This window comes from Ovis canadensis, chromosome 14 (assembly GCF_042477335.2).
Source record: "Ovis canadensis isolate MfBH-ARS-UI-01 breed Bighorn chromosome 14, ARS-UI_OviCan_v2, whole genome shotgun sequence".
Lineage (NCBI taxonomy): Eukaryota > Metazoa > Chordata > Mammalia > Artiodactyla > Bovidae > Ovis > Ovis canadensis.
Window position 1 is genome coordinate 70,304,342 of NC_091258.1, and position 17,946 is coordinate 70,322,287.

Sequence of the window (17,946 nt, forward strand, 5' to 3'; positions counted from 1 at the left end):
GGCAGCATTTCTTCATGCCCACCAGAGCCTCAGGGCAAGTCCTGTTCTGCGTTGTTAATTAGAATGGATACACCCAAGGCTGTGTCTCCTTCCTTCTCTCTGAGCCTTTAACCCTGGACAGATCTCAACGATTGCCACACCACTCTGCAGAGGAGCTGTCCTCTCAGTGGGGTGACCCTAAGGAAGGAGGCCGGAGGTGGGAACCCTGCCACCAGCAGACACGGAGCCCAGAGCACTTTGCAAAGCTCTTCCAGCCCAGAGACCCCACCATCTTTTGGGGGCACCAGGGTTGGCTCTGCTGCAGGAGGGTCCCCTGGATCTGGAGACTGTGGGCTCATGCAGAGGGGAACAGGGAGCAAGTCCATGGCGTGGGGCGGGGCTGTTTGCCTGGCAAACCCTCCCCAGCGCCCTCAGCCCCAGGACAGTCCCGCCTGGGGACCCAAGCCTGCTCAGACTCCAGGCATGTGACACCAGCCCAGGTCGCCAAGGCCAGATGGGAACAGAGCCAGCAGTTCTTTTCTCTTTTTTAAAAAAATGTTTTTGAATTGTAGTTTACAGGTGACTTACATTGTGGTGGCTTGCACAGATACTTGATTCATTTATTCATAGAAGTACATATATTCTTTATCATTTTCTTTTCCCATAGAGGTTATTACAGAGTTTTGAGAGGGTTTCTTGTGCTCTGTGGTGGGTCCTTGTGGATTATTTTAGAAGTATAAATAGTAGTGTGTTTATGTTCTTCTCAACCTGCTAATTTCTCCCTGCCCCACACATTTCACTTTGGGGAACCATGAATTTATTTTCTAAGCCTGTGATGCTGTTTCTGTTTTGTAAAGAAGTTCACTTGTATCCGTGTTTAGGTTCCACCTAGAAGTGGTCTTATAGGATATGTTTTTTCCAAATGTAAACAAAGGGCCAGAAGGGCGTCCTGTGTGAGTGATGTGAGTCTCCTCTCACTGGGCTCTCACCCAGGACTCCAGCACTCCTCACCCGGTGTGCCCTACCTAGTCTTGGTCTTAAATAAATAAACTGCTTCTGTGTGCTTGCCCAGACATTCTGTGTGTCTCTAATAGTGAACTTTGTATCTGTTTCTATGGGGTGTGCCTCTTTGAGACATTCTTGCTTTCAAGCAGAGGAAAGACCCAGGGTCACTTTGCTTCTCGCCTCTGGCCCCTGCTGGTCTGGCAGCGGGGACTCCTGGTTCTCATCCAGGCTCCACACATTCAGTTCAGGATGGCTCACTGCTGCCAGCGAGAACACTTGGTGCTGAAACCAGAAATCCGGGAGTTCAAGGTTTGCATTAAAACAACATTGGGAAGGACATGATCGAAAGGAGTGTCGATGGACATGAGTTTGAGTAACTCTGGCAGCTGGTGATGGACAGGGAGGCCGGGCGACCTGCAGTCCATGGGGTCGCAAAGAGTCGGACACCACTGAGCCACTGAACTGAACTGAGATAGGGAAGATAATGTTATATGTGGTCAGGACTCTCTAAGACTACACTAGATTTGATTAGGTCAATAAATTTTGTGATTAACAGTAAGCTGTGACCAGACTGGAATTTGGTTTCTCTCCCTGTTAAGAGAATGAAGTTTTCTTGGAATGTGGCTTTTGATAACAGTCTATGTGAATTTCTTTGCCTTAAAGTGATTTATATTTGTTTTTAAAATCTCTGGTTACTTTGGTGAAGTAAATATTATTTCACAGTGACCTATGAAGATTGTGGTACATGTAGGTAAAGCCAATTCTGCTTCTACAAAGAATTAACCGCTCATTGTCAGACTTTTGTTTTCCTGATGTCCTTAGGAGTTGTCAATAGTCTCCTAAAGTAAGGAAATTACACTGGTAAACACTAGCTGTAACTCAGTCAGGGCCACGGGAAATCTAAGCGGCCACTCAGCTCTTCCCAGCTCCCGGACAGACCTCGTTTACATTTGATGGCTTACAGCCTTTCCTGGGTACATGTTACAGGTCTGATGGCCTCACAATGGAAAAACATAGTTTAAAATGTGTTTTCCACTTGGGGTACATTTACCACAGTCTCCAGTGATCATGGCACCCACTTCACTGGACAAACCATGCAAGCCTTAACAAAAACGTCACAAACTCCTTACAGCTGTCACCGTCATCATCATACTCAATCATCAGTCAAGGACAGCAGAACAAAGATGAACTACGTGGGGTTAAATAAACTGCTAAACGTGATTATAATGTTCATGACCTTTGGGGTGACGTATTACTGGCTTCCACTGTTTCAGGTATAGAGAAGCTCTTCTCCTCAAGCTGCTTAAGACTTACAACAGTTTGGTAATTTACACCTCTGGGTAAAATTCAAACCTTTTTTCTTTTCTCTCTGCCTTGTCCTTCCAGAAATTAGAGACACTTGGGTTCTGAGCAGCCTTATCAGGTAAATGAAAAGACCATCTCCTGACACATACAGGAATGTCAAAGATTTTTGAGATTTGGGGGACCTTTAGAAGAGAGAAAAATCCACTTAGGCAGAATCTGATGGCAGGCCTTTGGCATGACTTTCTTGGCTTTGAGAGGCCTTTGGGGAATTTTAGCCCAAGACTCCTGAGGAATTACAGCAGAGACTGTGTAAAGAAGCTGTGTGGTCAGTACACCCAACTTACTTTTAAAACAACTTAGTCTTGGCCTAGTTTAATAAAAATGGGGGTAATTTTAGAAAAAACTTGTTTCATTAAATATTAAATTCTAGTTTTGAAGGTCTGTGTTTACTAAGACTTTTTCGTCTTTGTAGATGTAGGACCTGGATTACACTGGCTACACTTCGTACAGGTTCTCAGATTCTTGCTTGTGACCCGACTAGTACTGTGAGCTGTATTTCTTTTTCTGCCTGCTTTCGAGTTGCTTCTTGCATTACTAAATATACGACTGAGCCTCTGATAACACAATGATATTATATAACTCCTCATGAGCTCAGTGATGGTAGTGGTTTAACTCTAAATATGGGAAGAAGCTCCAAATGGGAATATTTTCATGGACCAGAGAGCCTGAGAGACAGGAGGTCCAGCGGCTCCTGGCTGCTGGTCTATGGCCTTGTCCAGTAACGCCACACTGAGTGGCCTGTCAGCGGAATCTTTGCCAGACCCGGGAACGAGCGTGCCTAGCACCATGGCTCAAAACGGATGTGAGATGCCACCAAAACCGTGGTCACACTGACAGCCAGGAGGGCCACGCTGACAGGAGACGGGCTCCACCGTCTGCTCCTGCGAAGACTGAACCAGGGGAGGGGCTGCGAGGTGGGGCCTTAGTGATTTGGGTCCTAGGCTCTTTGTCCACTACCTTTCAGAGAACAGTTATTGAGTGTAGGCTTTTGTTCGCTTGTTTGTTTAGCAGGTCCCCAGGCTTGGTGAGGGCCTTCCTGGGTGGCTCAGCAGTAAAGAATCTGCCTGAGATGCAGAAAACGCAGCAGACATCACTGATTGGTTACCTGGCTCAGGAAGATACCTTGAGGAGGGCCTGGCGCCCCATTCCAGAATTCCTATCTGGAGAATCCAATGGACAGAGGAGACTGGCAGGCCACAGTCCATTGAGTCACGAAGAGTTGGACACGACTGAAGTGACTGAGCACGCGTGAGGGTTGGTGGGTATTAGCTGCCCAGCAGATGTTTACAGTTGCTTTTACCAGGGTCAGGATTAAGTCAGAACCAGAGTCATACCAGAGTGAGGCCTAAGTACGTACCACAGTCAGGCCTGAGTGTGACCAGAGTCAGGCCTGAGTCAGTAGCAGAGTCAGGACTAACTCAGGACCAGGCCAGGCCATAGTGAGAACCAGATCCAGGCCTTAGTGTGGACAGAGTCAGGCCTAAGGAAGTACCACAGCCAGGCCTCAGTGAGTACCAGAGTCTGGCCTTACTGTGTAGTAGAGTCAGGCCTGAGTGTGGACCTGAGTCAGTCCTAATGACGACCAGAGTCGGGCCTTAGTGAGGACTATAGTCAGGCCTCAGTGTGGACCAAGTCAGGCCTTACAGTGGACCAGAGTTAGGCCTAAGTGAGTACGACAGACAGGCATAGGAGTGGACCAGGGTCAGGCTGAAGTGAGTATCACAGTCAGTCCTTAGTGTGGACAGGACTAAGCCTTTAGTGTGGTCCAGAGTCAGGCCTTAGTGTGGACTAGAGTCTGTGCTAAGTGAGTAAGACAGACAGGCATAGGAGTGGACCAGGGTCAGGCTGAAGTGAGTATCACAGTCAGGTCTAAGTGAGTACCACAGTCAGTCCTTAGTGTGGACAGGACTAAGCCTTTAGTGTGGTCCAGAGTCAGGCCTTAGTGTGGACTAGAGTCTGTGCTACGTGAGTAAGACAGACAGGCATAGGAGTGGACCAGGATCAGGCCAAAATGAGGACCAGAGTCAGGGCTTAGCATGCACCAGAATCAGGTCTCAGGATGGACCTGAGTCAGAGTCAGTAAGTACCAGAGTCAGGCCTTATGTGGCCCAGAGTCTGCCTGAGTGTGCACCAGAGTCAGTCCTGATTGTGGACCAGAGTGAGGCCTTAGCCTGGTCCAAGGTCAGGCCTGAGTGAGCACCAGAGTCAGGCCTGAGTGTGACCAGAGTCAGGCATCAGTGTGGACCAGGGTCAGAGGTGAGTGCCCACCAGAGTCAGGCCTGAGTGTGGAGCTGAGTCAGGCCTGAGTGTTTCCAAAGTCAGGCCTGAGTGTTTCCAGAGTCACGCCTGAGTGTTTCCAGAGTCAGGTCTGAGTGTGCACCAGAGTCATACCTGAGTGTACACCATAGTCAGGCTTGAGTGTGGAACCCAGTCTTCCTGATGCATCACTATTATTCACTTAGGCCTCACTCTGGTCTACACCAAGACCTGACTCATACCCACTCAGGCCAGACTCGGGTCTACACTCAGGCCTGACTCTAAACCACTTAAGACCTGACTCTCGTCCACTTTAAGGGCTCACTGGTCCACATTAAGTCTGACTCTAGTTCACACTGGCTGGTCCCTGCACCCTCCCCAAGATGTGGGCACGACATTTGCTAAGATCGATCCCCCCACAGAGGGCTGTGGGTGCATGTCCACACTTATTATGGGATGGGGCCCCCTCCCTTTTCGGCCATCAAGGAGGCTTCCTGCCCTTGTACAGAGAGGTCTTCTTTGACCTCAGGAGTGGGCCTCTTATCTCTTTACTCTTGCAAACTTCAGCTTCTGCCACTAGATTTGTCCTTGGAGTGTGTGAGTGAGAACAAAGCTTCAGTTTCACTCCACTTGAGAAATACCAGCTGTCCAGCCCAGAGGCCCTTCCATCTCCTATGTCAAATCCTGCTGAGAGACAAGAACCCCAAAAATCTTTATTGGGAGGCTGAAGGGCAAAGGTGTGTCTTCTGTAGCTTCTTCAGGCTGGCACAGGGCTCATAGACCCTACCTAGCTGGGGTCACGGAGCTCTCATCCTGCCTCATTCAGGGGCCCCAGGGTGACCTCTGTTGTTATCCCCACAGGATCTGTTCTGAAGAGTAGCTGGAACCATATCTTGATGTGAAACCATCGTAATCTGAAAGAGACAAACATAAGAAGTGAATTTAAAAAGTCAGGGGCCAAATATCTGTGATTAATGATAACAAATTATTGTGAGCAGGAGCTACAGCAGGAGTGAGAACCAGGTTCCATTTTTTAGCAGTTTTGATCCTGTCCAGATAGAGTCAGCACTGGTGGTACCCTCTCCACAGGCATGGAGCCTTGTGCTGTGGTCTTGCACACTGCGGATGTCTTCTGTATCAGCCCAGAGTGACTGACGCAGGTGTGACAGACTCAGTTTCAAGTCGTTGGAGGAGTGACAACCTGAACAGTACTGTAAAACATCAACCACAATTTTTTCCCAGGAGAATAAGCTGGGTTCCCAGTCCAGACCTGGCACTTCAAGGAGACCGGTAGCCAGTTGTCCAGTTTTGCCTAAGTAGGTTCTAGCTGCTGACGTGGTATTCACACATTAATTCACATATTAGAGCAGTTGTCACTGTTGCTGACTCTAGTGCTCCTGTAGATGTGAGAAGAGGCAAGAATCTGGGCTCATGAGAACCTTTACTGAGAGCATCTGACTGTCTGAAGGCCTGTTCTGCCAGCTTCCGCAGAGCGCGGATGCCCCGTTCCCGATCTCCCTGCTCAGTGCCTTTCAGGGCTGCTGAAGGGTAGCCGGTGCAGCGGGTCCTGACTGAGTCCTAGCAGAGGCTGATGGCAAGTGCCACTTTTCAGCTGGCACGGCCCCTTGGTGGCAATCTGACCATGGTTTTGGGGGCGCTTCATGTCCATTTTCTCCCATGGCGCTAGGAATGCTCATGCCTAGATCTGGCAAAGATTCTGCTGACGGGCCACTCAGTGCGCTGTTACGGGACTAACCCCAAAAAATAGGAGCCAAGAAACGCTGTCTCGCCAGCCTCTATGGTCCGTGAAAACGTTCCCTCTTGTTGCTTCTTCCCATAGCTAGAGTTTCACCGTTACCCTCACTGATCGCATATCATCATTTTATCAGAGGCTCAGTCACACATTTGGCGAAGCAAGAAACAATTGTGCAAAGCAGGCAGAAGAGGAAACAATGCAGCCAGCAGTATCAGTAGGACCACAAGCAGGAATCTGAGGACCTGCTTTAAGCACAGTCAGTATGTCCCAGGTCCTCTGACTTAGTTTGTTAAATAACTGTAGCCTGGGGTTAGTCTCCTGGTTGTAGACCATGGAGATCCTGACCCTTATCCAAAGGCTGATTACTGAGATAAGTTTTAGAAATAAACTTAGGGAGCCCCTTACTAATTCAGTTAACTCTCATCAGCATTATATCATAAACGCAAGGAACTATGTCATAAGACTTTCTTAGTAAACATAAACCTTAATTAACAAAACTAGAATTTAATATTTAGTGAAATATTTTTTTTTTCCTAAAGTTGCCTCTATTTTCACTAAAGTCGGCCAAGACTAATTTGTTTTAAGAAATAAGTTTGGTGTGCTGACCACATAGATTTCTTCTACACTGACTCTGCTGTAATTCCTCAGGAGTCTTAGACTAAATCCCCAAAAGGCCGCTCAAGGCCAAGATTTATTAATTTGTTCTACTTTCCTCCATTTATAAATGACTGACTGGAGAATAGAATTATCATTACTTTTTACAACAAAAATATTTCCAGTCTTTATATCTTCTCTCGCTGACAACACATATCCGACTTGCCATACACACTGAAACATTTTCCTTGTCACTTTAGTAGATCTTGAGTCCATAATTTTTAATCTTTAAAAAATTAACCCCTAGTGAAAATCAAGAAGAAAGCAATTGTGAACTATTTGTTGCATTGGCAGTCTCTGATTAGCAAACTCGAGAATACATTTTAGAACCTCTAAAAACATGTATTTTTCAAAAGTACAGTTTTCCTCAATGTAATACAAGGCACGTGTCTAATAGATATACGTCTATGTATAACTGAGTGAAGTACCTAAAAACCAAAAAAAAAAAACAAAAAAAAAACCAAACCACACACACACAATACCCCACACATCGGAAATCACGTCTACTTTAATAGAATATAAAATTTTAAATTACCAAAATAATAAAAAAGAGTGGGGCATGAAGAAATGTTGCCACCTTGTGGCCACTTTGGGTAGCAACAATTTAAAACCTGTGAAGATGGGCCTGCAATATCCCCAGGCCCTCAGGGATGTAAGGGAAAAAAACCTGTTGTCAACGAACCACCTTAGGTAGATCCTGGAAAAAGAATTCAAAACCTGGCAATTGGTCAAGAAGCCAACCTTGGGAGGTAAGTTTTACTCACACTCTTTCAAAATAATCACACGAAAAGATTTCGGTATTACTAAAACTTCCTGCTGCTGCTGCTAAGTCGCTTCAGTCGTGTCCGACTCTGTGCGACCCCATAGACGGCAGCTATGGCTCCCCCGCCCCTGGGATTCTCCAGACAAAAATACTGGAGTGGGTTGCCATTGCCTTCTCCACACGAAAACTTACAGAAATTCAAATCAAAACTACAATGAAGGTATCACCTCACTCCGATCAGAATGGCCATTGGTAAAAAGTCTGCAAACAAGAAATGCTGGAGAGGATGTGCGAAAATGGGAACCCTCCTACACCGATGCTGGCAGGGTAAGCTGTTAACCGTCAGCATGGAGGAACAGGCTGGAGGTTCCTCAAACAAGTGAAAAGAAGATGAAGTCACTACACTGCTTAACCCCATGCAGAAAAACATACGCCAAAGCAGAGATCTAAATGGACGGATGGATACTATAAAGCTCTTGAGGAAAATATACAGAACATGCCTTGATATAAATCGCAGCCAGTTCTTTTTGGATTCATTCTTAGAATAATACAATGAAAATCAACAAATGGGACTTCATTAACCTTAAGAGCATTTGAGCAGCAGGGTAAACTATAAATGAAAGAAAAAGACAACCCTCAGAATGGGTGGGGAAAAAAAGTGTTTGCAAATGGAGATACAAGGAATTCATCTTCAAAACATGCAAACAGTCCATGCAGCTCAATTTATTAAAAAAAAAAAAGGAAAAGTGGGCCAAAGTTCGAAATGGGTGTTTCTTCATAGAAGGCATCCAGGTGGATATAAAGTATGCAAAAAGATGTTCAGTGTCCGTAATCATTAGAGAAATGCACATCAAAAGTTCAGTGAGATATCACTTCACACCAGTCAGCATGGCCATCTCAAAAATTCGACAACAATAAATGCTGGAGGGGGTGTGGAGAGAAGGGAACCCTTCTACCCCAGATGGGAATGTAAATCAGTGCATCCACTCTGGAGAACAGTACGGAGGGGCTTTCCGACATTCAGCAGCAAAGTACCATGTTACCCAGCCATCCCATGCCTGGGCATGGATCCTGGGAAAACCAAAATTTCAAGATACTGCACGCCGACAATCATGGCAGCACTGGATACACTCGCCAAGATACAAAAGAAACCTGAGTGCAGAAGGACAGGTGAACGGTTAAAGCAGCCGGGGTCAGATACACAAACCCAGACATAGAAGGATGAAAGGAAGCCACTTCCAGCCACAGGGAAGAGCCAGAGACCATCACACTAGATGAACCAATTGAGACAAAGTATCACCTGTTATCACTTCTAGGTGGAATCCAAACATGGAAACAAGTGAGCTTCTTTACAAAACAGTAACAGCTTCATACACTTAGTAAAGAAACCTGTTACTAAAAAGGAAAGGCCAGGTGCAGTGACAAATATATGTTTGAAAATAACATATACACACTGCTAGTTATAAAATATCCTTAAGGACCCACTGTAGGGCACAAGGAACCCTACTTTGACTGTAAATAACCTATATGAGATAAAAGAACATATATACATCTATGTATAAATGAATAACGTTGCTTTACACATTAAAAAACAAACAAACCCACAGCAGTGCAAATCACCTATATACTCAAATTCAAAATAAACGAAACAGGAAAGAAAGAAAGACAAAAGAACTGCTGACTCTGCTCCCCTCGGGCCTTGGGGACCTGGGCTGGCGTCACGTCCCTGGGGCCTGAGCAGGCTGGGTCCCCAGGCGGGGCTGTCCTGGGGCTGAGGGCGCTGGGGAGGATATGCCAGCCAATCAGCCCCCCAGCCCGGTGGACGTGGGCTTCCTGTTCCCCTCTGCATGAGTCCACAGTCTCCAGATCCTGTGGGACCCTCCTGCAGCAGCACTAAATCTAGTGCCCCCAAAGGATGGTGGGGTCTCTGCGCTGGAAGAGCTTTGCAAAGTGCCCCAGGCCCCGTGTCTCCTGGTGGTAGGGTTGCCACCTCCAGCCTCCTTCCTTAGGGTCACCCCACTGAGAGGACAGGTCCCTCTGCAGAGTGGTGTTGCAATCATTGGGACCGCCTGGGGGATGAAGGGGAAGGGGGAAGAAATAAGGAGACACAAGCCTTAGGGCTTCCCAGGTGGCGCTGGTGGTAAAGAATCCATCTGCCAATGCAGGAGACGTGGGAGAAGCGGGTTCAATCCCTGGGTCGGGAAGATCCCGGGATGCATTCTTATTGCCAACCCAGAAACCAGATTTGCCCTAAGGCTCTGGTTGCCCAGGTAACCAAAGGGGGCATGAAGAAATGCTGCCTCCTTGTGGTCATTCCCCGTAAGAAGCACTTGAAAACCAGGCCTACTGGGCTGGGCTCTAAATGACACCAGCCCTAAAGAAATCTTCTGGGTAAATCACATGAAGAGAACTCAAAACAGGGCTGACTTTCAAGAAGCCACTTTCCGGAGGTTAACTGTACTCCCCAGTAGAAGGTAAAAAGCCCATGGAAAGATACTCATCATCAGTAAGTAGTGAAGAAATGCAAATTAAAAGTACCATGAGCCATCTTCTCACATGGCTCAAAATGGCCATCCTCGAAAGATCTTCGAAGCTTAAGTGCTGCCGAGGGTGAGGGGAACAGGGAACCTTCCTATGCCATGGGCAGGGTTGTAAATGGGTGGGTGCAGCCACGAAGGAAAATATCTGGAGGCTCCTTGAAACACTAAATAGAGAATTACCACGTTTTCCAGCAATACCACTCCTTGCTTTGATCTGGGAAAAAATCCTAATTCAAAAGAATATGTACATTTATATTTTCAGGGCAGCACTGTTCACAATAGCCAGGTTAGAGCATTAACCAAAAATCGACAGAAAAATAAAGACTAACTGGCCCATCTAGACAGTGGAATACACTGTGGAAAAAAAACAAAAACAAAAACACTACCATGAGCAGCAGCATGGATGTACTGAGAGATTGTCACGCTGAGGTATGAGACCAAAGGCAAACATCCTAAAATAGTACTGAAAGGTGGAAGCCAGAAATTCATGCAAATGAAATAATTTGCAAATAGAAACAGACTCAGAGTTTAAAAACCAACTCATGATTATTTTTTAAAAACGTTGCAGGAGGGATGCACTAAGAGGGATTAAAATGCTCACATCACTACATATCAAACAGGTCATCTAAAAGGACCAACTGAACAGCAGAGCAAGTTGGAGGAAACACACTCTGATAACCTTCATGGGAAAAGATCCCCCAAAAGAACAGCGTTACATCTATTTATGACTGAATCAAGTTCTTGTACACCTAAAACAGAGTCGGAAATCAACTCTAAGAGAAAAAACTAAATTATCCCAAAAAGTGGAGGATGAAAAATGCTGCCGCCTTGTGGCTGCTTTTGGTAACAACAACTGCAAAACCTGTGCTGACCAAAAAACACCTGTTCTCAACAAATGTCCTGAGATAGGTCCTGGAAAAAGAATTCAAAACAGGGCAGACGGTCAAGAGGCCAACGTAACTTGTTAATAGCCAGGACAGAGGACAGGGAGGAGGGTCCTTAAACAAGCAAAAAGAGAATGAAATTACAACATTCCTTACCCATTTAAAGAAAAACTCCAAATTAGTTAAAGAACTAAATGGAGAGACAATTACTCCCTACCATTAGAGGAAAGCATAGGAAAAACAGGCTTTGGCATAAATCACAGCAAATTCCCTCTGGATCCACCTCTTAGAATAATGAAAAATAGAAATAAGAAAAACTCAGCAAGGGACCTCATTAACCTTAGAAGCACTTACACAGCAAGGGAAACCATAATGAGAGAAAATGACAACCCTCAGAGTGGAAAAAAAGTTTGCAAGAAAATATATCAACAAGTAATTCATCTGCAAAACAAGCAAACGGCTCATGCAGCTCAACACGCACGCACACACACACACACACACACACACCAGAAATGGGCCAAAGATCTACATGGATATTTTTGCAAAGAATGTATCCAGATCGCTATAAGGCACATGAAAAGATGCTCAGCGTCCCTAATGATTGGAGAAATGCAAATCAAAACGACAATGAGGTATCAGCTAAAATCACTGAGAGTGAGGATCCTCCAAAAGATCTACAAAGATTAAAATCTGCCAGGAGCAGGCGGAAAAGGAATCATTCTACCCTGGGGGCAGGGATGGAAATGGGTAAGTGCGGCCAAGAAGGAAAACATGGAGATTCCTTAAAACACTAAACATGGAGTTACTAACGCCCTGGAAGCCAACTCCTTGTCTTATCAGGAAAAAATAAACAATTTAAATGATATGTGCGTGTACCCTTAATTTTAGGACAGCACTATTGACTATACTGAAGACAGAGTGTCAAACAAAATGTCCATCGATACAGAAATGAAGGTAACTGGTCCATCTAGACACTGGAATACATTCAACCAGCAACAGAAGGAGAAAGTGGCATTGGTAGTAGCAGGATGGACCGAGGGGACATAAGGAAAACACACCTCTCCTCAACTCGCGTCCTCGGGTGGGTCCCGGGAAAAGAATTCAAAACAGGGCAGACGGTCAAGAGGCCAATCTTGAGAGGCTGGATTTAATCACACTGTTTTTTTTTGTTTGTTTGTTTTTAAATCAAATGGAAACCTTTCAACATGAAGCAATTTTAGAGAAATTCAAATAAAAACGACAACTAGGAATGAGCTAGTCTCAGTCAGAATGGCTAGTGTGAAAAACTCTATAAACAGTAAATGCTGGAGAGGTTTTGGAAAAAAAGAAATTCTCCTACCTTGAGGCTAGTAACCTCATTTATTAGCAGCCAGAGCAGAGGATCCTGTGGAGGCTCCTGAAACAAGTGAAAAGTCAATGAAATTGCATCTCTCCCTAACCTCATCCAGAAAAGAAGCTCCAAATCAATTAAAGAACTAAATGGAGGGATGGATACTCTAAACTTCTTGAGGAAAATATGGGCAAGACAGGTTTTGAAATAAATCACAGCAAGTTCTTGCTTTCCCTCTTAGGATAACAACAACAAAAAAACCCTCAACAAAAGTAACCTCATTAACCTCAAAAGCTTTAGCACAGCAAGGGCAACTCTAAATAGAAAAAGACAACAATTAAATTGGGGAAAATGGTTACACTTGATTGGGAACACATGTACACCTATGGTGTATTCATTTTGATGTATGGCAAAATCAATACAACATTGTAATTAGCTGCCAATTAAAATAAATAAATTTATATTAAAAAAACCAATTTATTCATCTCCAAAAACATGCAAACAGTTCATTCAGCTCAACATCAAAAATCAATCAATAGAAAAATAGGCCAAAGGTCTAAATAGGCCTTTGTCTTCAGCTGGCATCCAGATGGCCATAAAGCACATGAAAAGATGATTCGCATCAGTGTTGGAGAAATGCCCATCAAAACTGCAGCGTGGTATGAACGCACACCCCTCAGAATGGCCATCTTCCAAAAGCTCTACGAAGTTTAAATGATGAGGAAGGTGAGGCAAACAAGAAGTCTTCCTACACTGTGGGCGGGGATGTAAAGGGGCGGGAGTGGCAATGAAAGAAAGCAACGTGAAGATTGCTGCTGCTGCTGCTGCTGCTGCTAGGCGACTTCAGTCGTGTCCGACTCTGGTCATAGCAAACACCCTCTTCCAACAATACAAGAGAAGACTCTACACATGGATATCACCAGATGGTCAACACTGAAATCAGATTGATTATATTCTATGCAGCCAAAGATGGAGAAGCTCTATACAGTCAACAAAAACAAGACCAGCAGCTGACTGTGGCTCAGATCATGAACTCCTTATTACCAAATTCAGACTGAAATTGAAGAAAGTAGGGAAAACCGCTAAACCATTCAGGTATGACCTAAATCAAATCCCTTATGATTTTACAGTGGAAGTCAGAAATAGATTTAAGGGCCTAGATCTGATAGATAGAGTGCCTGATGAACTATGGAATGAGGTTCGTGACATTGTACAGGAGACAGGGATCAAGACAATCCCCATGCAAAAGAAATGCAAAAAAGCAAAATGGCTGTCTGGGGAGGCCTTACAAATAGCTGTGAAAAGAAGAGAGGCGAAAAGCAAAGGAGAAAAGGAAAGATATAAGCATCTGAATGCAGAGTTCCAAAGAATAGCAAGAAGAGATAAGAAAGTCTTCTTCAGCGATCAATGCAAAGAAATAGAGGAGAACAACAGAATGGGAAAGACTAGAGATCTCTTCAAGAAAATAAGAGATACCAAGGGAACATTTCATGCAAAGATGGGCTCGATAAAGGACAGAAATAGTATGGACCTAACAGAAGCAGAAGATATTAAGAAGAGGTGGCAAGAATACACGGAAGAACTGTACAAAAAAGATCTTCACGACCCAGATAATCATGATGATGTGATCACTCATCTAGAGCCAGACATCCTGGAATGTGAAGTCAAGTGGGCCTTAGAAAGCATCTCTACGAACAAAGCTAGTGGAGGTGATGGAATTCCAGTTGAGCTCTTTCAAATCCTGAAAGATGATGCTGTGAAAGTGCTGTACTCAATATGCCAACAAATTTGGAAAACTCAGCAGTGGCCGCAGGACTGGAAAAGGTCAGTTTTCATTCCAATGTGAAAGAAAGGCAATGCCAAAGGATGCTCAGACTACTGCACAATTGCACTCATCTCACACACCAATAAAGTAATGCTCAAAATTCTCCATGCGAGGCTTTAAGAGTATATGAACTGAGAACTTCCAGATGTTCAAGTTGGATTTAGAAAAGGCAGAGGAATCAGAGATCAAAAGGAGGGGAACCCTGATGGAAAAACAAAATAACCCTCAGGAGAAAAAAATGCTACAACCAAGGTGAAAATGAGGAATTCATCCCCAAAACAGGCAAACCACCCATGCTGTTCAATTAAAAAAGTGGTGGAGGGCAAAGATCTAAATGAATATTTCTCCCCAGAAGACATCCAGGTGGCTATGATGCCCATGAAAAGGTGCTCACATTGCCAATTATTAAAGAAATTAAAATCAAAACTACAAGAACATCTCACCTCACCCAGCTCAGAGTGGCCTATGTCCTAAGGTTTACTAACAAAATGGCAGAGAGGACGTGGAGACACGAAAAGTCTCCTACACTGATGCTGGCACTGTAAGCTGTTAACAGTCAGGATGGACAGGGAGAAGCTTCCTTAAACAAGGGGAAAGGGAAAGAATTACATCTCTCCCTAACTGCTTACAGAAGAAAAAATCCAGATAGCTTGAAGAGTTAAATGGACAGAAGATTACTCTAATCCTCTTGAGGAAAATATAGGCAAACACACTTTGACATGAATCACAACAAGTTCTTTTTGAATCTATGCTTAGAATAATTAAAACTAAAACAAAACTTAAAAAAGGCACCTCATCACCTAAAAAGCTTTTGCACTGCAAGGGCAACCTAAAGGAAGGAAAAAGACAGCCCTCAGAATGGGAAAATAAATGTTTGCATCAGATGTTTAAAATAATGAATTCATCTCCCAACATGCAAACTGCTCATGCAGCTCATGATAAAGCTGCAAAAAAAAAAAAAAAAAAACCCTACCAATCCAATAGAAAAACCATAAACATCTAAATGGATATGTCTCCAAGGAAGGGATGCAGATGGCCATAAAACACATGAAAAGATGCTTAGGATCACTTTTAGAGAAATGCTAACCAAAACTGCAATGAGGTATCACCTCAAATCTCACAGAATATCCATCTTCCAAAAGGTCTACAAAGGAATCCTCTGCGTCCTACAAAGGATAATTGCTGCTCAGGGAAAGGGTCACAGAGAATCCTCCTATACTGTGGGCGGGAGTGTAATTGAGTGGGTGCAGCCACAAGGAAAAGAGTATGGAAATTCCTTAAAACACTAAATATAGACATACCACATGATCTGGCAAGGCTACTCCTTGCCTTACACCCAGAGAAAATCATGATTTAAAATGATAGTTGCACCTCAATTTTCAGGGCAGTGCTATTGACAATATCTAAGACAGATCATCCACCGAAGTTGTGTCTATAGAGAAATGAAGAGTCACGTGTCCACCTCAAAACTGGCATGCACTCAGTCATCCAAAAGAATGAATGAATGACATTTTCAGGAGCATGGGTGGACTGAGAATTTATCATACTCAGTGAAGTCAGAGATGAAAGAAGTATCTCTTAGAGAAGTTTCTCTCTATACATTTATACAGATTAACTAACTATAAACAGAAACAGACTCATAGACTTAGAAACCCAACTTATGACTTAAAAAAAAAATGTAGTGGCAGGGAGACATTGAGAGGTTGCAATGAACAAAATCACACTATTTATTACCATATTGATAATGCCAGTGGACCTACCAAATAGCACAGGGAAGTCGACTGGATACACAGAATAGACATACATCTGTGTATAACTGAATCATGTTCTCGTAAACCTAAAACAAACACAACAGAAATCAACTCTACTCCAGTAGAAAATAAAAATTAACCAAAAAAGGGAAAAACAGAAAGAGAAATACCAAGGGAACATTTCATGCAAAGATGGGCACAAGAAAGGACAGAAACAATATGGACCTAACAAAAGCAGAAGATAATAAGAGAGGTGGTGAAAATAGACAGACGAACTATACTGAGTTTCCCCTGTGGCTCAGCTGGTAAAGAATCTGCCTGCAATGCAGGAGACCTAGGTTCGAACCCTAGGAAGGTTGGGAAGATCCCCTGGAGAGGGAAAGGTTACCCAATCCAGTATTGTGGCCTCGAGAATTCGAGAGACTGTATAGTCCATGGGGTCACAAAAAGTTGGACATGACTATTAAGGAGAGGTGGTGAAAATATACAGATGAACTATACTAAAAAGATCTTATGACACCAGATAATCCCGATGGTGTGACCACTCACCTAGAGCCAGAAATCCTGGAGTGAGAAGTCAAGTGGGTCTTAGGAAGCATCACTATAAACAGAGCTAGTAGAGAGGATGGAATTCCAGCTGAGCTGTTTTAAATTACAAAGGATGATGCTGTTAAAGTGCTTCATTCAATATGCCAGCAAATTTGGAAAACTCAGCAGTGGCTACAGGTTGGAAAAGGTCAGTTTTCATTCCAATCCCGAAGAAGATCAATGCCAAAGAATGTTCAAACTTCTGCACAATTGCACTCATTGTACATGCCAGCAAGGTAATGCTCAAAATCCTTCAAGCTAGGCTCAACAGTATGTGAACTGAGAACATCCAGATGGATAAGCTGGATTTAGAAAAAACATGAACAAGAGATCAAATTGCCAACATCCGCTAGATCACAGAAAAAGTAAGAGAATTCCAGAAAACATCTACTTCTGCTTCATTGACTATGCGAAAGGCTTTGTGTGGATCACAATAAACTGTGGAAAATTGTGAGAGAGATGGGAATACCAGACCACCTGACCTGCCTCCTAAGAAATCTGTATGCAGGTCAGGAGGCAACAGTTAGAACTGGACATGGAACAATGAACTGGTTCCAAACTGGGAAAGGAGTACATCAAGGCTGTATATTTTCACCTGCTTATTGAACTTATACGCAGATAACATCATGCAAAATGCCAGATTGGATGAAGCTCAACCTGGAATCAAGATTGCCAGGAGAAATATAATGATCTCAGATATGTAGATGACACCACCCTAATGGCAGAAAGCAAAGAGGAACTAAAGAGCCTCTTGATGAAAGTGAAAGAGGAGAGTGAAAAAGCTGGCTTAATACTCAAAATTCAGAAAGCTAAGATCATGGCATCCAGTCCCATCTCTTCATGGCAAATAAAAGGGGAAACAGTTGTAACAGGGAGAGACTTTATTTCCTTGGACTCCAAAATCAATGCAGAGGGTTACTGCAGCCATGAAATTAAAAGATGCTTCCTCCTTGGAAGATAAGCAATGACAAACGTAGACAGCATGTTAAAAAGCAGAGACATTAATTTGCCAACAAAGACCCATCTAGTCAAAGCTACGGTTTTTCCAGTAGTTATGTGTGGATGTAAGAGTTGGACCATAAAGAAGGCTGAGTGCCAAAGAATTGATGCTTTTGAAGTGTGGTGCTGGAGAAGACTCTTGAGAGTCCCTTGGACAGCAAGGAGATCAAGCCAGTCCACCCTAAAGGAAATCAGTCCTGAATATTCACTGGGAGGACTAATGCTGAAGCTGAAACTCCAATACTTTGGCC

At 44.0% G+C, this 17,946-nt stretch overlaps 1 protein-coding gene across 1 annotated transcript in view; it reads right to left on the reverse strand.

Moving 5' to 3' along the window:
- Window positions 1-5,454: 5,454 nt before the first annotated feature.
- Window positions 5,455-17,946, reverse strand: part of LOC138419572 (zinc finger protein 829-like) — a 41,474-nt gene continuing 28,982 nt past the window's right edge. The window contains exons 9-10 of the mRNA XM_069552438.1: window positions 6,051-6,183; window positions 5,455-5,519 (exon numbers count right to left, since the gene is read on the reverse strand). Coding sequence (XP_069408539.1) covers window positions 5,455-5,519; window positions 6,051-6,183 — 198 coding nt within the window. The remainder of the gene's footprint in view (window positions 5,520-6,050; window positions 6,184-17,946) is intronic.